The sequence below is a fragment of the Micropterus salmoides genome, unplaced genomic scaffold, assembly GCF_014851395.1.
Source record: "Micropterus salmoides isolate LMB-PRFRI ecotype aquatic unplaced genomic scaffold, ASM1485139v1 Ms_hic_scaffold_1, whole genome shotgun sequence".
Classification (NCBI taxonomy): Eukaryota; Metazoa; Chordata; class Actinopteri; order Centrarchiformes; family Centrarchidae; genus Micropterus; species Micropterus salmoides.
In genome coordinates, this window is record NW_024040040.1 from 7,203,900 (window position 1) to 7,227,307 (window position 23,408).

The following is a 23,408-nucleotide window of genomic DNA, read 5'->3' on the forward strand; positions in this document are numbered from 1 at the left end:
TTCCCTCACAGGAGTCCGGTCGGAGAAAACCAGTTCAAATCCTTCGGAAGCTCCAGTAATGTTAAGCAGACAGCAGGGCTATTTTATGCACTTTAAACATTGGATGAACTTTTGTCTTTAATAGCCTGCAGCTGAGTCATTAATAAATTAATCATGACAAAAAGTTATGATAACCGATTATTTTTCTATGAGCCCGCTATGTTATTATAACATTTCCGGTAGCTTGTTTAACAACTTATTGGATTGTAAGTCACCTCCTACAGCTAGAGATGCGCAGATTGATCAGCTGGGGACTGAAATAGGCCGTTTTGTTTGGCTTACTCGGCTCTGACCGGTGACCGGGGCCGAGCAGTGTCAAATATCCAATTTTCTGCCGGTCACGTTGAGCGTTACAAACAGGCTGCGATGCGTTGTGTTTCACATGTGTGCACAGACTGTAGCCTCATGTCACAGCCACACACACACAGGCTGAAACATGTCTTAGGTGTGTGGAAGTTATTCACGAGAGTGAAGGAGACGCAACGATGACTACATCTGCAGAGAAACATACAGAAATAGACGCTGTGGATTTTGTAAAGCAGGGAGCAGGTAAAGCAACAGTAAACACAGCTGTTGGTGACGATGTCATTCATACCACGGTGGTCTTTATCGGTAATTAACAACAAGCCTCCTCCACACGTGGCTCATCTGTGAAAACGGAATCGCGGGTGAAAAGTATGAAACAGGAGTTCTTTTAAAAAAAACTGCTGACAAGTAAAGTCAGAGCAGACGGAGAGAGTCAGACAGGTGTAGGAGTGTGCTTGTGTGTCTGATGGGAAAAGAAAGCAGATTAGCTTACTGTGGTTTGTGATTAAACACACAAATAAATTGGAGAATTAAGTAGAATTAAAATGGTGTGCAATTTATTTCAGCTCCTTCCAGTGAAAATGCTAATGTTATTTTATAATCAACACCAGTGAATAGCTAACATTTATACTGGTGCTGATGGGGATCCTAATTAAAATAGATTTTTCCAAAAAATAGTTACAAAAATGTTTGTGTAGTCAGTTATAGATCTTAGAACGAAATAAAACCGTAAATCGGTCAAAATTAGAATCGGCAGGTCAGACCTTTTAAAAAAAAAAATCAGTAATTGGAATCAGCCAGGAAAAATAATCATCTGCGCATCTCTTACTACAGCAATAATCCTGTGTGAACCAATATTAGGCTATAGTGAGAGACATCCTCTATCCCACAAGAAACCTAAATTACTATGTAGCCTAGAGGACGCAAGTTATTTAGGATAATATGGCCACGTGGTGAACCTATGACCTTAAGTCATATTTAAACAACTATTGCTTTGTGTTGTTGGCCAGAAAAATAATAGCAAAACTTCCCTCTGTGTACACGTATCATATAAAAATACAATTTTGGCAGTATTATTTCCCCTTCAAAAGTTTACTGTCCCCCCCTATTGTTAGATGAGATTTACGGCCATGGTTGAACACACTCTCAGACAAAGACATCAAACAGCAGCTTTCTCACACATTGGCATGTAAGATTGTCTCTTGTGGTAGATTAAGTAGTGTCACAGGTTAATGATGAGGATAACAGTGTTTAATATTTATCTCCTGTGATGTATTGATGATTTATTGATTAAATAACAGTACAATTATATGTCTGTAAGTGTACTGACCTCAGTCTTGGTTTAAAATCAGCCGCAGTGGTGTTGGAACGATGGATGCAACCCGCCCTGCAAAACACAAACCAATTACAGCATGATGCCAAACAAGAAGTAGAGGAACAATTCATAGCAGACTTAAGTGTTAGTTGATGACAAGAGTTTTCATTGGTCAGTTAGTCACAGAAAAAAAACAACAACCTCAAACTCCATTTGGGAGCTGTTCCTTGAAGTTACACCTGGGACAAACGTATCAGGGGATTGTTGCAACACGGACATTTTCTCACTTGGAAGTCGCTTACTGGAGCTCTGCTGCTAACTGTAGGCTCTGCCCATGGATGTATTATGAGAACTCAGAAGGCTTTATTATACATCTATGGCTCTGCCATTAGCTTGTTAGTGTATATTAGCTGACGCTTGCCAGACTGTGAGCTCAGGACACCTAGGGGAGTGTTGGTTTGTTTTACACCTCTAGCACAGGAGCTTTGGCCCAATAGGAGGAGGATGTTTTCAGGCCTGGGGCAAAGGACCCAGCAGGGCATGCTGCCAGGGAGTTCCACCAGAAGGAGCACTAGAACCTGAGCTGAGTGAGCAGGCAACCAAAGAGGGCTCAGCAACCTCATACTGAACATGGGACAAGCACCGAACACAGCCTCTGAACTCGACAGAGAATACAGTCCCAAGGTGATTTACAGCAGCTCCAACCAGGACTACAACTCCGAGTTAGACATGGCAGGTTCAGGCAGGGACGGGAGTGATTAAACTGAACAGTGTTGAGTTTCAAACCAAAAACGAGCTGGGAAGCATTTTGGGGATCTGGGGGTATTATTTGGTTACTTATAACCAAATCAGAGAAAGCACCCTTAAAGTTCAAAGAAAAAATAGCAAAAAAAATGATGCAATGAGTTTTTAGTAAGACACCATTTTTAAAAGGAATAAACTGTCATGGTTGGTGCAAGCAGGGTAACAGGAGAAGGATCCAAATGAAGCCGGCGGAGGCTGGGCTAAATGACATGTTCATGATTTTATTACACAAGTGGAGGTACAAAGGCTTATGGGATGGTGAGACAGGCAAGGGTCAAAACCAGAGAAGGCAGTCCAAACGGCAAACTGATCAAACAAGGAGCAGGCAGAAAAGGTCCAAAACAGACACACAAACAGGTAAACAGAGGGCTGGACAGCCAGGCTGTGCACACTACATGATAGGGCAAAGGCAACAGATCAGTATTAATGGTGAATGGCATGCAGGTGAGGAGATAGAGGGGGGAGTTCAGGTGACTGCATAGCTGACGAGCAGTGGGAACAGGTGTGTGAATGGGTGGGGCAGTCAGGTGATGAGGAAAGGAAGGAAAGTCTGAGGACATCTGGTGGACGCGTGAGGATGGCAGGTCTGGAGAGTTGAAGGAGAGAACATAAGCTGCGTCACAATTCGGGTACTTCCGTTAGTACACTAACTTACAGTGTATATTGTGTACTTACTTACGTTGTGCGTACATTTTAACAGGACAGTGTTGTCTCAAATGGACTAAGGATGCGACGCACTTACCAGAAATGACAGTCGCAACATTGACAGCTTCTTCTTTTCTAATGGGAAATTGTAACCGCGCGGATCATTACTCGTGTTATTTGACCGCGATTGTCACCCACCACAATATCTGCCCGCTTGTTTGCTCACTGGATACCAATTAAATATTATTAAATATTACAGGGACGGATAGAGGGAGTAATGCAGAAGACAGGGAATGAGAGCGTGCTGCGAAGGAAATGAGAGGCAAGCTGTGACGTAAACGTAGGGCTAAACATTAGTGTTGTGTTGGACTGAGCAAATGACCAGGAGCTACGCCTCAGTGCCCACCTTGTTAAGATTATACAGAGTAAAATATATATATATAAGTTTATTGGCCCATTTTCCATGTTTTTAAGATTCTGGTCCAGTATTATACCTACCAAGTTTTTGTTTCACAAGGACAACTGGCTCACACTTAGTGTTTAGCAGACCAATATAGTTATTCAAATGTTTTAGATACAACCATCAGACACAAACACTTATATGCTGATAAAAACAAAAAAAAAAGATACAACCAACAGCTCGAACACGTTAAGATAACACAGACACACACAGACGAACACACTACTGAGCGTGTGTATACCTGCTGAGTTTGCTGGCCACAGGTGTGTGTGTTAACGCGTCAGCAGCAGAGCTGTCACTGTTCACTCGCTGCCTCTGGGAAAAATCACTGCAGAACACAGAGGAAACAAAGTCAGTGAGCAAACTTCAGCTCAGTCAGAGGCATCTTACAGCCAGGTCTGAATGTTTCCTGTACTGAGTTCAGAGATTCGCTGAGGTCTCCAGACAGCCCCGGGAACGTATGGAGCGGAGATGTTCTTTAGAGGATGTGAACCATGTGGTTTGTCAATTCCTCCTCTAAGACCTTACTATTTTCTTCTATAGAAATATCTTTCCCTAACTGTTACATTTTTAATAAACATTTTTGCCTAAAAGAGAATCTTATTTTGACATCCTTGTGAGGTTATTCAAATGAATATACGGTGTATCAAGAGGAAGTACCAACTCTGAACTTGTAATGCAACAGATTTTCACATAATGCACTTGCAGTCACCCTTAATGACCTTCTGTAAGCTAGTTTTGTATTTTGAAACCACTTTAGTGATACCTGCCTGCCTCTGAATGTCAAATCTCTGAGCGACAACTCTTTAGATTAAAGTATCATGTATATTTGAATCCTAGCTAGATACAGAGTTGAACACTGAGATAATGAGCGTGGGTGAGATTTGGGCACTGTCAGAGAAAAGGAGAACACCTAGAAAGATTTTACTGAGTTTATTGTTTGAGTTATTTCCAGGTGCACAGTATAGCCTACTTTAGTCACACCAAGCAGACACAAGCTGTGATCATGTCTCATCTGCTAGTAAAGCACGAAAAGACCTGATCAAGCGAAGCGAAGGTTTCTCAACATTTACACCCACGTTGAGAAACCGCTGAACAGGAGAGGAGGTCTGCGACACCACATATCCCCCCCACTTACAATGCTGTCTCTTCATCTCTTCCCAGGAAACTAAACAAACGTTCACTTTTGGCCTCAGGTGAGGATGCCAACGATGGTCGTTCAGACTTGACCTCGGGTGACTCCAACGACCAAACGACTGTCGTTACAACAGCAAGCCAGGGGCATTAACAAACCAGCAGTATCGATTATCTTGGCGACGCCCCCACAGAGGTTAAATAGCTGAGTTTCAGTTCAGTGAGTCAGAACCAAGCAGAAAGCTTCCAGTCTGAGACCTGATCCAATGCGTAAGTCCCTTAAACCTGCATTCTATTGAACGGCCAGCAGGGGGCGACTCTTCTGGTTGCAAAAAGAAGTCCGGCTTCATTAGAAAAAAATGGTACAATGACGCTTCTTCTCAGCTGATTCATTACCTCAGTAAACACCTTCATAATGAGTTTGAGGTCTAAATCTAGTTTCATGTCTTCTTCAATACAACATGATGTTCATTTAGTAAATTATGCTCCCATTTACAGGAATATAGACCATAAAGCAGAGTATGCTTCAGGGCGGGATTATCTGAGATTGCATCTGTGAAGTCGTTACCATGGCGACCAGCGCCGTTGAAAAAGCTTATTAGGAGTTGGCTCTGGTTCACTTTCTCTGGTGAGCACATTTTGTGTTCAAGACTGTTGTTTGCTAAACAAAATTGTAAGCCCTGTTAAAATGACAGTTAACATGAATTACAGATGCACCTAGCTCCACACATGGCCGTTAGCGCCACCGTCTTGTCCAAATATGGTCACTTCCGGGCACCTCCTGGCTGCAAAAAATCAACATGGTGGCGCCCAATCGGCCAAACTCAAGGCTTCAAAACAGCAGTCCACAAACCAACGGGTGACGTCACGATGACTACGTGTACTTCTTTTATACGGTCTATGGTCAGAACTGAAGAAGCCTCTCGGATGAGGACGTCTTCGAGAATCTTCAATCAAGTCCAGTTGCCCTATTTTGTTGTTGACAAGTCAGTCTCGACTCAAGAGCCACATACACTCTTGTTCTGGAGCTTTTGACTGTAGCACCTGCTTCATCAGCAGACTGAGTTTGATCAGTTGCAGAGGAACTGTTTAAACTTTCCACATTGACAAATGAGACTCACCATCACCCTAAAGTAAAGTATAAATCCACGATAAAGTCAAACATTTTGTTAAGTTCAGTTTTCTCCGCTTGTTAAGGTTGTTTCCTCTCTGTTTGTGTTGTCAACAGTCAATTAACTAAATATAAGCTCTATAATACAATCAAAATATATTGGAAATAAATCTTTGCCATATTCATGTGTCAAAATGTCTTTCCTGATATATTTCATAACATCTCCCTGACCTCCGGAGTGTGAATGTGTCTGCCTTAACAGATTTTCATGTGACGCTGAAGGGTAAACAGACAGTATGTGAAGCTATCAGCTCAGAAATCATTTGAAAAAACAAAATGTTTTGTGTGTAGGTGTCTTTCAGTGTGTTTGTCAGAGAGACAGAGGGATAGAGAGACGCAGAAGAGAAAGAGGTAATTACAGTGGGAGGAATAACGCTCACCTCTGGCCCTGCGTGGGAAAACTGCTACACTGTTTGCGCGAGTGTGTGTGCGCGTCTAAGTACAGTAGATTGGTGTGACTCTTGAGTGCTCTGACATGTATTCCAGTTCTCTCTCCATCCACTGTTTTTCTGACTATCTTTCTCCTAAAACCATCTCTCCCTCACTCTGCCCCTGCCTCTCGGTCTCATCTCTCCTCCTCATCCTCCCACTCAGTGCACTCAGCATTGCAAATCAGCCCGCCAACACATGCACACACACACACACACACGTGCACACACACACACACACACACACACATAGCCAAAGGGAAGTGCTGTTAGGATCAGCAGGTAGCGTTGCTCTGACAATTCTCATTTTGTACCTGTTACTTTATTTATTCGCACTTCATTTACTCCCTCTTTCTATTCTGTATTCTTATCTTTATATTTATGTTCAGATTTTAAACAGCAGCTCAAATGCCAGCAGAAATATTATGATCCTTTAAGTGTTTATTTGACCACACTGTCACAGTGTCTGCGCTGCTGTTTCAATAGATGATAATAGATGTGTTAATTTTTACGACACGTCAGACAATGAAACTCGGATGACTTGAGAGATTAAACACAGTTCCGGGCTCATACACTCATATCTGTTGTCAAGGGTCAATTAACTTCAGTGATGCTGTCAGTGAAGCATCCCCACTTATACTATTAATTAGTATTCATTACTAAAATGGTACAAAAGAGCACTGAGGCTAATGAGTAAACACATTACATTATGTGATCAGGACCACAGAGACATGTTTAAAGCACTTAATGTAATAACATGACATTGCTTTCTGTTGTCAATGTTTTTGTAAACTGAAGTAAACACATTCATGTTTACAGGCATACAAGATTAGTCTATTTAAGATCATCAGAATCACAAAATGACATATGTCTGGGGATATGCAGCTACAGATTTATCAGGGTCTTTATCAGGGATGTACCGATGTACAGTTGTTTATGAGCTACCATAATATAAGAAAACATATCTCGGGCTCATTTAAAAAGGTGATGACAAATTACTCAATCTGATTTTTCAATTGTTCTTTTTGCCAATAACATAAAGATTGAATAAAACAACCAGAGAGGACGAGGGGTCCAAGTACTTCAAAGGAAACACCTGATGGAATATCAGTGTAAAGAGCATTTTAATAAGTAAGTAAAATAGAGTACTGTGCAAAGTATTTGGAAAGTTGCACGTGTGGCAGAAATGCAGTAAAGTTAGAATGTCTTCAAAAATAGACACGTTAATTTTATTCATCAATTAACAAAATGCAAAGTGAGTAAACAGTTCAACAAACTGCCTTGTGCTGCAGCCAAATATTTCAAATTGACTCATCAGTCCAGAGCACCTGCTGCCGCCATTTTTCTGCACCCGGTCCCTGTGTTTTTGTGCATAGTTGAGTTGCTTAGACATCTTTCCATGTCGGAGGTTTGGCTAATCCGTAGCAAGTCTTCCATGATGGCTACTTCTGACTAGACTTCTACGGACAGTAGATGGGTCCCAGGCTCCCACTGTTTTCTGCAGCTCTGAGCTGATGGCACTTCTGAATACGAAGGGAAGTAAAGCCCCTTTTCCACCGCATAGTACCAGCTCGACTCGCCTCGACTCGCCTTTGTTTGGTTTTCCATTGTGGAAAAGTTGTACCTGTACCTGCTTCCAGGTACTTTTTTTCGTATCACCTCCGTCGAGGTTCCAAGCGAGCTGAGGCGGATTGGTGAGAGAGAATAGTCACTATTCACTGCATCATCATTGCGCGCGCCAGACAGAGGCCAGCAACAGAAAGTTTTATATTTCACAGTTTTCGTATTGTTACGGCCGCCGCTGGCTGCCTTAGTGTATATTAATTGTTGTGTTCCTATGATTCTGACATGCAAACCTAGCTGTTTGATTCCCTGTCGAGGATTGGTTCCTCTGGAGCTGAGATCACCTACTTCCTGGTTGCTGTTCGCTGGCGTCTGTTATTAGTGTGACTGTGATCCGACCGAACCTACCAGTCAGGACTCTTCAATCAACGCCAGCTGGACTATAAACACCTTATGTGTCCACAGTTCATCGTGAAGCGACTTACAATTGCTATACATGTCAGAGGTCGCACGCCTCTGAAGCAACTTGGGGTTAATCTTGCTCAGGGACACAATGGTGGATGTCTCACAGTGGGAATCAAACCCAGGTCTCCCACACCAATGGCAAGCATCTTATCTATGCGCCATCACCACCCCATGTACTATGTGCAATGGAAAACAGAGCACGGCCAAAACAAGTCGAGTAGAGTCGAGTCGAGGCGAGTTGAGCTGCGAGTGTCTGTCCTCAGCCGCAGGACAGTTTCTTTGGCCAACCACTGCGTCTACGGTCCTCAGCGTTGCCTGTTTCTTTGTACTTCTTCAAAAAGAGCTTGGACAGCACATCTGGGAACCCTTGCCTGCCTTGAAATGTCTGCCTCTGAGAGACCTTGCTGATGCAGTATAGCCACGTTGTGTCTTGTTGCTGTGCTCAATCTTGCCATGGTGTATGACTTTGACAGTAAACTGTCGTCAGCAACCTCACCTTGTTAGCTGAGTTTGGCTGTTCCCCACCCAGTTGTATTCCTCCTACAGAGCTGTTTCTGTTTCAGTTAAGTCATTGTGTTTCAACCTACATATTAAATTGGTGATCATTAGCATCTGTTTGGTATAATTGTTTAATCATACATCTGGCGATATCACTAAAATAATCCCAGACTTTGTGCAAGTGTACCTAGAAGAATTGATGCTGTTTTGAAGGCAAAGGGTGGTCACACCAAATATTGATTTTTCTTCTGTTCACTCACTTTGTATTTTATTATTTGATAAATATAATCTATTAACACGTCTATTTTTGAAAGCATTCTTATTTTACAGCACTTCTCCACACCTGCCTAAAATGTTTGCACAATACATTATTTCCCAGTGTGATGATTTTTGGTTCCCTTTTCTTGTCATGTAAAAAAAGAAAAGCATTTGCATCTTGCAGTGATGTGCTAAAACTCCATAATCAATGTTTGAGAATTATATCTCTTTGAAAAGTCAGTCATTTTTTGCTTTATTCCCTTTATTTAGAGCCTTTTGGCATTGTTTGTGTCTGTGTAATCAAGGCATGCTCATAAATGCCATCAATTAGCATGTGAGTGGTACTGTATATGTCCTGTCACAGCTTTTATGAGTTGTGATACTTTTACCATTATAATTGTACAGTGAAAAGAGCAAGAGCATCACTCTGATAATCAACATGAAATAGTTTGTGATCTGAGCTGGTAAAAAGGAAGCACCAATTCACACAAAATTGCATTTCATTATCTTAAATGCACCTGCACAAAAATACAGCCTAGAGTTTTTCAATCTGTAGCTAAATTTATTTCAGTCAAATAGGCAGTTATAATACAATAATAATAATAATAATACATTTAAGTGGTCAGTTCTTTGGTTAGTTATTCAATCAGTGATGTACTAACTCAGTATCTTTAGCTAAGTATTGAATTCCTAAGTGACTATAGTTGTAAAAATTGTAAAAAAAAAATGCACAGTAGTAAGGCTATGAATCAAAATTTTCTATATATTATATAACACTTAATGCCACTTTATGGCAGTGAGTAGCTGCAGGTGCAGAGCGGAGTGGTAGAGCTTTCAGACCGTCTTCTGGACTTTTGGAATATACAGGGATAGAGGTAAATAAACTGTACTTGAACATATTGTCTGGAAAAAAGGGCTATTGGGTGCGTTATTTTGTTTCAGCTCATGTGAGACCATATTTCTTGCTTTCCGTAGCAAGATGATGACAGAGGGGTGCCAATAACAGGTCTCTTTATTCATAGCAGAGAGTTGCTCCAACGGATGCAGCAATGCTTTTGACAGCTCTGGGGAAAATGCTGGAGATCACTTACAGATATTTCTGCTTAAATTCAGCAGGCTTATGTTTAAACCCTGTTTAGAATTGTTTTGCAGTGTTTTGCAAGAACAGCTGGTCTGTCATGTAATATTAGTTACATCATTACTTATTCAACAATGCAATTCCAATGGCTAAAAAAAAGTTTAAAAACACCTCAAGCGAGTGTGAAACCTTTTTAATAGATATTATGAAGGGTTTGTTGAAAACTGTTTCTTCCATCCAGCTTTTCTCATTAGATCATTTGAAAGCAAGAGAATTTTATTTTTGAAGTTATATTTTGTGGTTTTGGCAAATACTGGGGCAGGATCACCAAAGAGAAAATTAAAAAATTGAGAGGTGAAATATCTTCAAATATCTTCTACCAAGTCCATTTCTCCTCGATAGTAACCTCCCTTTGACAAGTGACTTATAATACAACATTTTATATTGGCCTTGTTACAGACCTATATCTTGGTGTTGGCTTATTATTAAGAAGACATGACATGTTGATAACTTTCCCAAAAAAATTTACTTTGTTTTACCATTGTCATTACAGTTCATCTTACACAACCACAATTAGACATCGCTATGCATTTTACTTGCTTCCAAAACAAATGCTCTCCAGATCAAGATCTTTACGACTTGAGGCGGTGGAAACACTACCGCTTCAGTCCACAGGGGCCATCTCTCTCGTTATATTAGGTAGGCCTACACAACAGTTTTAGAACAATCTATTTAAAATAAAGTGCAACAGAGCGAAAGGTAAAATATTGTTTCAGAACAAGCCCATTTGAATGTTAATTGGCACTCCTTTGCCAACTACAACTACATGGATCAAGCACAACGGCACAGCTGTGTGTGTCGCATATTGTTGGTTTGGGTGTTTTGATGGGATTTACTGACAATAAGAAAAAAGAGAGTAGAATAAGAATAATAGAATAATAATAATAATAATAATAGAATAACACCAGACGTATCCTAAAAATCAGTGAACAGAGAAAAATGAGAAACTCTTCATCCTCTCCTCTCTCACTGCATCTGTTTTCTCTTCAGTCTGCCTGAAGAGAGCGAGCGTTTAAACAGCATCAACAGACAGCTGCTCTAACAGGTTCCTGTAGGTGAGAATTTAATCTGGGTGAGTGTGTGTGTGTAAATATGGTTAAAAGGATTTCAAATGGAGGCAAGGCAAGCAGAAAAAAACTGTTATCCACAGACACACATACCGAGAACACACACACACACAGCCATTGCTGATATTATAGTAACACTTGGCTGTTTCTCAGAAGCGAAAGAACCTGTGGAAAAATACAGATAGAAAATATTATGCATGTATTTATACACCCACACACACGCACTAATGCACACACCCAAACACATGTACACGCACGCGCTTCAGAATTATGCAGTTCTACTTCAGGCAGGCTTTGCCCTCTAACAGGCTCTATAGCCTTGACAACTCAAACTGTGAAGCAGCGAAATGAACATGTGCTTGCTCAACCAATCAGAATGAGCTGAGCTCTTCCCACAGAACCAGCCATATAAGTATGTTATAATGCATATTGACAAACGCTTTCTTTACTGAAAGACAATGTTTTGCTTCTGCATCTCTATTTTATGTGTTAAGTAAAACATTCCTCCATTACATAACACAGCCGCCACCTGACAGGCGAGACTCAGGGCCCTAGCTTCCACCTTTTATTAAGCAGAGCGCAGCGCAATTGTCATTGCTAGTTTCCGACTGAGCGCTCACGTTGTGTAAGAAACAAATGTACTTGCACCCATCTATGCGCCCCCATTGGAAGTGTTGGTCTTAAAATGAGACGCGTTGCTATCTTGAGGCAGCAGAAAGCATTGACCAACAAAACTTGGTGTAAAGTCAATGCCAAAGTATTTTCCTGCTCTTTAAAAAAGATTATTATTGACCTAGTTGTTACACATGCACAGGCGGGTTCACAACCCACGTACACTGCTTAACACGCGCAGGGAGGGACGCTGGAAGTCAGTCACAGTTGGGGGTGCTGAGAAACGTTCTGTCAATACAATAACAACACATTAAATTCTGGTTTGAATGGCCAAAAATTACAACAATTTCAGATTATTATTAACTTGAACAACATACTATATGTCAAAGCAACCCCAACAATACACAGTCAACAACACTAATGCTAACTAATGCATGAGACCAGTGTCTCAATGTTTAGCTCCTTTGCCTGTAAGCTAGCATGACATGTCTGGAACAGAGTCATTGCAATATCAAGATTTACACCACTGAGCCCGCAGCGGCCTTCAAAAGATAATGTTCACGCCAGATGATCCATCATTTTCAGAGGGTTACAAGTAGGCCAAGAAAACCAAGAACTAAGGAGAATAATTCCAATTTTAAGATCATAGTGATCAATGAGGCAGACTCTAATTAAAATCTAACCTATGGTTCTATTTTTCACATTTAGATGGTTAAATTATGTTAGAAATTGGCCTACCGGTAGGCTGCAGTTTAATTTTTGCCCTATTGAAACAAGACAAGTTCCCTTAAAATATATATATATATCAGCTTACCTGTGTTAGTGGTGCAAACTGGTCAGCTATAATTATTTTCTTTATAAAAACAAGATTGATCAAAAATATCTTCTTTCAAAAATGAAAGACATAAGCCCGATTTGCAAGTCAGTGAGCTGGAGCTGGATAAATCGAGAATTGATCGGTGCTTACCAATCGTTACGTGTGAAGTACTCAACGACGCATCAAAGAGGCTCACCAATGCCAACCAGATATCTAGCATGCTAAAAATCTGGAGCCATGGGCCGACTCGACATCCACATCCAGCCAATGAGAGCAGGCAGCTACTTTTTCACTACAAAACATTTTTAACTCTCCTCCAACTATTATTACTATTACATTGTTAAATGTTTCAAAAGATTCATGAGAGACATTAATCTAGAGACGTAGTGTGTACATGTACACGGCCAGAATTTTGTGCGACACCTTTACACTGAGCTCCTCTCTCCTCTGCTCCCTCTCATCTGTAAACATTCTTATGCTATTGTTACATATTACTAACTCAACATCTTCCCTCTCCCGTAGTTGTGTGCTTTCTCATCCCTCTCCTCTCGCAAAAGAGCGCAAAAACCCCTTCTGGTCCGTTAACTTGCACCTGAATGTGAGAAGTAAGTTGAATCGAAATCCTACTAGAGGAGCCCCACAGAACCGCAGGTACCCCCAACGCAGAGGTGTAGTAACTTTAGTCAATGCTGGACTTTAATTTCCCTAGGTGAGAGTCTTAACTCGCTGGACAGGCTGTTTCTTTCGTTTCCTTTTTCTCTCTTTTACTCCTGCTTTTGCTGAACACATTTTTGGACCCCAAAGAAGATTGTTACACACCTAACAATCTCATACCTGCAGAAAGAAGATACGATTCCAGCGTTTCCTTTACGAAATCTCAAATAAGAGGCTCGTGTCTGGGCAGAGATAGCTTTATAACTGTGTGTTATTGTAACCTGAGCTTCATGGTCGTGATTTTTGCTTTGCCGTGGGAAATAACTTGCCGCCGCGTCTTCTTTGCTCCTGTGCTTGGCATGTTTCATTGTTGTCGCTCCCACGCTGCTGGGCCTTTACTTGTGTTTTTTCTGATACTGCCTCTGGAGCCAATAACTGTGTTTTATCAGACCAAAGTCCAGTAACCCGATTGCTGAACCTTGCTTTGTGTGCCATTTTCTTCCTCTTTTCCTATCCCTTGGTTTAAGCCTCGTGGGCCTGCCCGCCATTTTGGATCATTGCGTGACAAGCCACCTAACATGGTCACATCCTCCATCTTCTTCCTTGTCCCCCCCTCTACTCTCTCACACACACACACCTGCATCACTTGCTTGCTGATTGTTGTATGATTTAACTGTGCATAGAGTGGGTTATTGGCTGAAGTAGTAAACCACTGATCTGTGCTAAAGTTATATAAACCCCCAATCAGTGGGAAATGTTGGGTCTCTGTAATAATATTATGAAGGGAACGGCCTGCTCTGTATGAAAAGTGCTCTGAGATAACTTCTGTTAGATATGGTGCTATTTATATATAAAATTTAATATAAATTGCATTTCATTCACCCAATCACATGGTCTGCCTCCACCCTAGCCAAGCACATTCTGTAACACCAACCCTGCTGATAACAAAGACGACAGAAATAAAGAACATTTCTCTCCTGCTGGGCGGATGAGACTGATAAAGCAAGGTCACCAAAAGTTTGCCTCATCAGTCTCGCCCCACCTCCCTTCTTCGGGGCATCTCTAACAAGCTGAGATCAGAGATAAAGGGAATGGATGTGATGTTAATGGATGCCGCTAAGCTGAGCTGCCGCATGTCCAATCACCACCCTTCAAATCAACACCGAGCAAATCTGCCTGGCATCAGTGCAGACAGGAGACAAGATGTCCAGGAGAGACAGGGTCCTTGCCCCACTTTTACTACCCCCAGTATGCCTCTTCTCTCTCCTAATGGGCATGGACCAACTTCCTCGTACAGTGGCCCCCACTCCCAACGCCCACAAGCAGGTTATTCTTCTGAACTTCATGTTCCTATTCCTGTTTTGATAAGAAGCAGTGTACTCAAATAAATCTGCAGAATTATCAAATTTGATATCAGTTAGTCCTCTTCGCAAAAAAAAATGTAAATTGGCAAACACTTGCTTTTAACGCATTAAATTTAGCTTTATTCTTGGCATGCAAATCATTTTTAATTTATGATTGCATTCAAGCATAATCTTGATTTTAATTATATATATATATATTGAGAGAGGCTGTTGTCCCACAATGCAATACATGAATGAAAGTGAGGTGGTACTGGGGCTGGACTTTGGACTTGGTAGGTAGGCAAATGGTAAGTGTACTGCATGCTGCTCTGCCGTGCTCTTTTTCTTGCCAGAGGCTTTGGCTGAATGAACCCCCGCTGCAGTAAACGCTCTTCTGTGATGTTCCCCATTTTCCCAAATGTCATCAAGCTATTTTTGGAGTAGTTGGGTGGCCATTTTTCTTACTGTCTCTTCCTTTTCTGCCTTATGCTAGTTACATTTGCAAATGTTAGCATAATATGTTTTCAAATGCCGCTACCTTTTATCTGTAGGAGGTGTTTATTATTTAGTTCAATATTTTTTGGAGGCTGGTTTCGATAAGTTTCAATATTTCAGCACTGGGCCTACTTTCCTGCAGGTATATCAGAAGCACTGTAGAGATATGAAATTTTCTATCAGTGTATACATTAGGTTATCTACCTCTGTAGAGAAGAGATGGACCAATTTTCTCTGTAAAGTCAAAGCGGTCCTTGATAACAGCTAGACAGTGAGTTAGATGATGGTACATGTTTTGTCCCCTTCTACAGCTTTTGCTGCAACAGTCCTAAAATAATGGCTCTGGTTAGTGAGGTTAGGGTTGTGTGTGTGGTGGTGATTGACCTACCTGCTGTCTTCCAGGCTGGATGCAGGGTTAACCAGGTCAGGCATGTCTGAGGAGGAGGTGCCTACTGTCGTCATAATAACCAGTTCAGGGTCCAGGATGAAGATCTCTTCCTGGGAGATTTCTGATACGTAGTTGAGATGTTCCTGATTAAAGAGTTTCATCAAACAGTTAGTACTCAACATAAATCCCTAAAACACTATTGATTTCAAGTTTGTTATTGCGTATTACTCTAAATGAAATCCTTTGCTAAACTGTAGCAGAGCTGTAATTAAATTATTGAGGCCAACTGTCGACATGAATATGTAAAAATTGACATTTGTGGCTCCTACATACTGTATATGTTTGTCTTACATATTTATCTTTATTTTGTTTAATTGCTACATTAACAGCAAAATACTTTGATACACTGTTTCACGGTATTTGTCATTTTATATAGTAATATTGTAATTTCATGAACATTTTTTGGGAAAATAAAGCAAATTAAATGGCTGACCAGTCACACTGACTGAAGCGGCTCATTGATTTGCAACACTGCAGACAATTGCTTGACAGAGAAAACCTAAAACTGTAACATGCTTTGAAAGTGGCTCTCAGAGCTGTAAGGCAAACGTGATTTGTAGTGATTGCAATAAAACATGAATGTGTAACCATAGGCTCTGAGACGAACTGTAGAAACAGTGAATCTCTGAACTCTGACTCTGAACTAGGAAGGAGCTGAATATATTAGCACAGTAGACAGTTGCAGTAGTAGAAGCATATGTACCTATGGTGTGTGAACCACTTGTCAGAGCGATGCCAAGTACGCCTTCACTACCCCCACAGTGGGAATAATTAAGCTGGCATAAAAACCAAATTCTGTTCACCCTGATGAAACACTGGACATCTGCTCCCACTGCTGCTGCGTTTACATGAGTCGAGACGAGCCAAGTCACCAGGAGAGAATCAGACCCCACCACAGGAAAAACTTGGACTCTTCTTTACACTAAAACCCAAGGTCGAAAATCGTATTTTTCTGTTTTGTTTTTGTAAAGTATTCATGTCAGGCCCCTTCGCATTATTAAATGTATAATTATAATTACATTCATTATGCGTTAGCCCAGCGATTCCAACAAATATATATATAGCCATATAGGGAATGTGTTGCCTAAAAAGTTTGGGAACCGCTGTGTTTGACAAATTATACCCAGTGAAGTCGAGTCAGGCGAGATAGACATACCTGTGCTCTGTCTATCCTGTAGAAACGATCTGCTGTTGTGGCTGAGGAGACAAACAGAAACACAGTGTTAAACCAATCAAATATTATCTGTGGTGAAAGAAAACCTAGTCTTTAAATTCTGCCGATTGTTTATCAGTCACCAAAAGTTCAAAAAAATTTGTTAAATTGTGCACAGGTGGGCTCCCACGGCTGCGGCAATTATACTGAGAATCAAGTATTTGTGACAACCTGCAGTCTAACAAGACAATGCAGTATCATCACACTGTGAAAAAGCACATTCAGTCAGTTCTCTGTCTGTTACACAATAAAATACCTTAATGGTGTTTACACCAGAATAAAGCAGAGAACAAACAATTTGTGAGGACTGAATTGGTGATCAGTGTGGTTTAAATGTGTGTTTTCTAGCAGTGTTCTGCATTTGCTCAAGATGAAAATGAGTCATCTTGGATAAATACCGGAAAACTTCAATTTATTTGATAATAATCACCTATTTATGACAGGCATCTCTTTAGGACAGGCCTTTAATTCCTTTCCCACAATACCCATGCTCAGATGGGAAATAGGCTACAATCAAATTGTTTATTTTAATTGTCAAATTGGGACTAGGCTTTTAATTAAAGTTTTACGGTAGTTCTAAAGTTGCTTAAGCAATGTCCCTGCCAAATAAATACAAAACCAAAATACAATAGAAATACAGAGACAGAGATTAAAACCTTAAGGCCTCAGTATGCTGCGAGTGAAGGGTGCACATTTTGTGAAGTTCTAGAAATCAAAACCTTTCCAGCACGGAAAGATGCTTCCAAACACAAACAATTCAACAACTACTTTTGCTCTTTAATTAACATTTATTATGGTGGATCAATATCAAAATGTCCATACCTGCTTATTTAAAATATTGATTTTCCTTCAAATTATTTTTCATTCATTTGACAGTTACACAGCAACTACAGCTTCTTCAATAAGTGAGGGGATGATCAAAATTTAATTACAAGTCTTGCATTATAATCAAAATATCACCCAGTGTGATATAAAGCATGACTGTCTTCTCCAGAGGTAATCTTTGTTTAGACATATCACAGGTGATTAGGAGCTAGTACAAAAAGGTGATAGAAGATCCCGATTTCAAGACAACCTTCACTGATGGACGCCTTTCAGAAAGACAGTAAGCAGGTAGCTCACTGTGAGCACATGGTATTTCTATACAACCAGTGCGCTCGTAGCCGAGACGGCGTTCTAAAAATAAACATTTTCTCTGTTTTATTACTCAATCTGGAATCTGGAAAGTATGTAATGAGAATACCCAACCTGCAGGAAAAAAAAAACTGATAATCCCCATCTTGCTTTCAACTAAGTATGTATTGTGCAGCTGTTTTATGTAGAAACATCTATGTTAGATCAGGACAGATCCTCAGACGCTAAAAACTAGCTCAGGAAGAGAAATTATCTTTTTATTATTACCAGATTTATTTACATTTATTTGTTTAGCTGACGCTTTTACCCAAAGCGACTTACAATTGCTATATATGTCAGAGGTCGCACGCCTCTGGAGCAACTAGGGGTTAAGTGTCTTGCTCAGGGACACATTGGTAGATGTGTCACAGTGGAGGATTGAACCCGGGTCTCTCACACCAATCCACTGCACCATCACCACCCCTATGTTGAATTATAGGGTCACATACCGTGGGTGTTTGGGTGTCACTTTAAAATAAAACATGTATATTTAGGATTACTTTAGGATTACAGTATGACTGATCACCTGCTTACTACACCTCTTCAAACACTTCCCCCTCTCTTTCAGTTAGCTATATTTGTTTGACTCCAGTTCTCTGCTAAATTCCACCAGGACTCAACAGAAGCAGAGGTGTGTATGTGTTGTGTGTGTGTGAATGCCTGTATAACATTGTGTAAGATGCTTGGTTTTTCCCTGTGATATTTTTGGCTTTCTGCCGTTATATGAGATTAATATTCATGACATTTCCCCCAATGAAAAAAAAACAGGATCTGATGGAACTATTCTTTGTGTTATTTTGAGGGAGTACCAGCGCAGAAGCCTTTTTGCATGGTAGTCTTTATGCTTCACAGTTGCTCTAGACACTTTATTACCACTTCAATTAATGTGCAAATGATTTTATAAATGGTGGGTCAAATCTTTTAAAATGTTCTAAAAAAAATATTTAGGGAGGTTTCTCTGCTGTGAAACTCATGAATGGCTCATTTTTGAGACAATCTAAATATTGCGTCACAGGTGTCACTGATGCTTGCAGGGACCCAGCATGTGTACTCTGCAGGGCTAAGTATCACTAGGACTAGGAGGAAGTGTTTACAGAGTAATTATATAGTGTACATTGTGATTTGTGTTACATTGTAATTCTGTGGATTCATTTCAATGCAGTCATAATTATCCTCATGGGTGTTCAGAGTTGTATAAAAGTCATGGAGCCAGTTTTAATAGAACTTGCTTGGTGAACTTTCACATAACGGATGAATGACATTTAAAAATGCTATATTAGAGTCAGCGTGGATTTCAAGTCCAAGTGTTTAAAAAGAAATGGATGGTTGTAAGTTGCCTAAGACAAGCTGAGTGCATTTGTCCTTGATAAAGATTTGTTGTGATATTACTATTTATAGGAATACGTTAGGACTTAATTTAAGCTGACAGCAAAATATTCCACTTCTTCTATACAGATATATACAGTAGAGCTTTTTAGTAGGTTGTCTCAAATGAAATACTAAAAATACATATCATATACATTTACTGTATGAAATACCTGGAACATAATTTAAAACATAATATATAGATGGTTTGTGAGGAGCTTTATTAAAGCCAATTTCACAGGAAAAGACAGACTAAATAAAGAAGCTAAATCAAAATGAGTCTTGTTACGGCTATATGACTTTATATAAGCAAGTTACTTTGCAATGAGAGCATAAGTAGTTCAGATCACACTGGGAAAAAAGAAAATTTCTTTTGTACTGCTCACTTTTTCATGTCCTATAAGTTGATATACTTACAGTCAAGGAAACACCACTTTGGAGATAATCTCTGCGAGGAAAGAATCTGCGGCTTGGCTGCCTCCTCCTGAATGACAAACAGACACAACAGTTAGATTGCAGAGCAGGAGATAGCTGGCTGACAGTATAACAGAAGCTCAGCTGACCTGAGGATGGAACTTTTTTTGTTAATGGTGATCTATCTATTTATAGAACAGAAGGACCAGCACGCTGACAGAATAGCTCAGAGGGCAGACAAGAAGAAGAAATGGATGGATGAAGCAGAAGTTTTGGCTTCTTTGGTTAGGATAGTATGAGATTGCAGGTAGATAAAATTACAGTAGGTTATGACACTACTTAGTGAAAGGGCTGTCAATCCTCAGAGATGTATCACATCCTCTTTATGGCGAATATGAGTTGTTACCATCAGGATAAAGATGAAAGGTACTGTCCCCACCCACTACCCATGCTCAAAGATAGGAGAGACATTGCTTCCAGTATAACTCTTAAACAAATCATAGCCATGATAGCTGTGTCACTTGAATTTTGTTGTACTTGATTTTTGATTGTTGGTGATGCTGTTATGGGGCACTGAAACAAAAGGAATTTCTGAAAGCATAATAAAAGTGACAGAAATAGTAAACCCAAAGACATATTCCATAAATCTGAAGTGTGTGCAAATCCAGCATCTCAATCTCAGGGAATACATTACGGCCTAATGCAAAATAAATACAGAATGTAACACTCCAATAACCCCAGGCACTGATGAATGACAGTCAGGGCTGCATGGTGTGAATAACTTAATGTCATCCATGCTTTGTATCTTGACAACAAGCTCAAAGTAGACCCAAAGTGACGGACCCAGGTGAAGACGTTTTTAGGCTAAATCTTTCATCAGCGACTTTGGTCTTTAGAGAAGTTCTTTAGAAAATGAAGAAAAAACAACAACTCTGTGGACTGGACCTGTTAATTCTTTTACTGAACAGCTGATGCTTCAGATTTTTCTCTTTAAAGGGAGAGTAAGTGATGGTAATACAAGAAACTTTTTGTTCAAGTCAGTGAATATTTCCTCACCGTCCACTAGCTCTCCGTTTTGTGTGTGTTCTGAGAAAAAAAAATCTGGTTTCCCTACACAGCCCTGGCTCTGTAAATGGTAAACAAAAGAAAGTGGTGTGGGCCTTGCCACACAACATTGTTCCAGCCAATCAGCAACAGTTAGTGCTGGTGCATAGGAGCAGTGGAAGAGAGAGTTCTATACACCGGCACATTCGAATGTGCTGGACTCCAGGTACTGTGAAGAAGGAGAGATGACTGAGAAACAGCTAAAGAGGAAAAGATCTGAAGACTGACTATAAACAGAGAAGAAAGTTGTATAACCAGGCAAGGTCAAAGGCATTTCAACGCTGGAGAAAACTCACTGAATTAAATTTGGGGGGCGGAGCTTCTAATGGAGCCCTGAAGGGAGGGGTGTATTTGAGTGGCAGTCAATAATGCTTCTGCAAAATCACTTACTCTCCCTTTAATCCTGAAGACATGTTTTGGTCACTGTCACCATTTTTTTGTAGCCAATGCCAATAAATGCATCCCATTCTGTAAAGGGATCTCTAAATGTTACCACCAACCCCACACAATATTCAGATAAGCAGGGGATCACACAGGAACTCACAGGAAATGCTGAACTCACAGCATTGTCCATGAATGTGGAAGATAAAGCTGGTGGCTAGCCTGCTATCTGCTAACGTTGGCCTAAAATGGGAACCAAGCTGTATTTTGTCATGCCAAGTGTTTTCTCTGAAGTAGGATAAACAAATCTAATCACAGGGTTGGCGGTTTGATCCCGAGCTCCTGCTGTCCTCAAGTTGTGGACTTGTCTGGACTAGCTCGCTGCCATCAGTCTGCGAGTGTGTGTGAATGGGTGAATGAGAGGGAAATTGTACTAAAAAGCTCTACCAAAGCTCTCTGATAAAAGCACTACACTATATTAATGCAACAATTTCTTTTTCATCTCTGCCCACACCAGCTGATCGTTAGTTACCAGATGAATTCACATTCAGACCAGTTAAATGTGCAGCACCACGAGCCTGATCCCAGCCAGACCCCATTAGTTATTCATTTTAAGCTGATTCACCGACTCTCCCATATTAATCCAAGGTTAACAACTTCTCATGTCCTCCGGTTTATCTCCCTGCAAACATATTATGTCTGTGTGACCACATAGCCATGATCTTTGAAGAAATGATTCTGCATTGTGAAGAAGGCGATGATGAGCAGTGAAATGATGTGTGTATTGAGCCATTCAGACAGATGCTGATACACGTTTTAACCATGTATCTGTGTCGGTCTGATCGGGGGAACAACAAACCTCTCAATGAATTATTAGTTATCCTACATCACTGCTACTACGAGTTTAATGAACCAATATATTAGATTAATAGAATAGAAATTAAATTTGGCCTCAATCAGCTTTGTAATGTTTGAAAATTTGAGGAATAAAGTCTGGAGAAAGTTCATATTCACTCGCCGCATTAATGCAACGTTTTATATTTTGCTATCATTCGGACTCCTTTTTATCCAGCTTCCAATTAATTCAGAATGCTGCAGCAAGACTTTTAACAAGATCAAAAAACAGACACCATCTTACTGAGATTCTTGCCTCCCCACGCTGGCTCCCTGTTAGCAGTAGACTGAAGTTTAGAACCTTGGTCTTTGTGTACACAGGGCTAAATGGTCTTGGCTCTGCCTCTATCTGTGAACTCCCACCCCCGTTCAACACCTCACCTCAGATACTCCCACCAAGGCCTTCTGTCTTTCCACAGATCAAGAACTAAATGTTCTGGTGATAGAGCTTTCTCAGCAGACGCAAAACTGTTAAATTCTCTTCCTCCATCAATTTGTTTTTCCTCACTCTTTTGATGTTTTCAACACACTTTGACTCACTAACTCTGTTAACTGTGCCTCACATTTCACTGTAGCTGAAGGCCAATGTTGTACGCACGCTCTTTCGTTCTTTATCTATGTGCTGTAAAGAACTTTGGATCAACTTTGTTGTGTACTTTTAGATAAAACTGATGCAATCAAATCCAACAGCTCTGCAGTAAATCCTCCCTTCTTGAAGGTTCTAATGTTCGTGTTGAAACTGTTTCAGAGATGTGTTGAGTCAACTGCATGGTCAATTTGAAGGCTACTTGTGCTGTTTAGTCTTGGGGAATAGTGACACTACATATAATGATGATACTACTTTCCCGGTAGCAGTCAGAAATTATAGCTATTTTCTAAAACCATGTAACATTTTCTTGAAGCAAGCTATTGCTGCCACTAAGTAGCATGCCAATACAACCAAACGCTGCATCACTACATTTTACATTTGTTTTCTTAGAAAGAGTGGATCTGCGGTTTGATGGTACGTAGCAGAAAGAGAAATAGGACCAGCAGCCAACTAGTCCTGAGGGATGGAGTCAGCTCTGGAGAGCAGATTCAATTATTCTACAATTCACTGAGAATTAGACAAAAGGCTTATTCAGGAAGAGAATTAAACTGCAGCTACATCAAAATCTTTGGTCACTTCATCAACATCCCTACACAGCACAGCAAAGTGAAATGC

At 40.4% G+C, this 23,408-nt stretch overlaps 1 protein-coding gene across 6 annotated transcripts in view; it reads right to left on the reverse strand.

The window, feature by feature from the left end:
* Positions 1–23,408, reverse strand: part of LOC119900707 (diacylglycerol kinase zeta-like) — a 110,390-nt gene that overhangs the window by 17,151 nt on the left and 69,831 nt on the right. For 5 of the 6 annotated variants that reach the window (XM_038715941.1, XM_038715932.1, XM_038715903.1 and 2 more), the window contains 5 exons: positions 19,829–19,895; positions 16,817–16,857; positions 15,601–15,743; positions 3,811–3,897; positions 1,676–1,732 (listed from right to left, as the gene is read on the reverse strand). In XM_038715941.1, coding sequence (XP_038571869.1) covers positions 1,676–1,732; positions 3,811–3,897; positions 15,601–15,743; positions 16,817–16,857; positions 19,829–19,895 — 395 coding nt within the window. The remainder of the gene's footprint in view (positions 1–1,675; positions 1,733–3,810; positions 3,898–15,600; positions 15,744–16,816; positions 16,858–19,828; positions 19,896–23,408) is intronic. The other variant, XM_038715923.1, reaches the window with a different exon arrangement.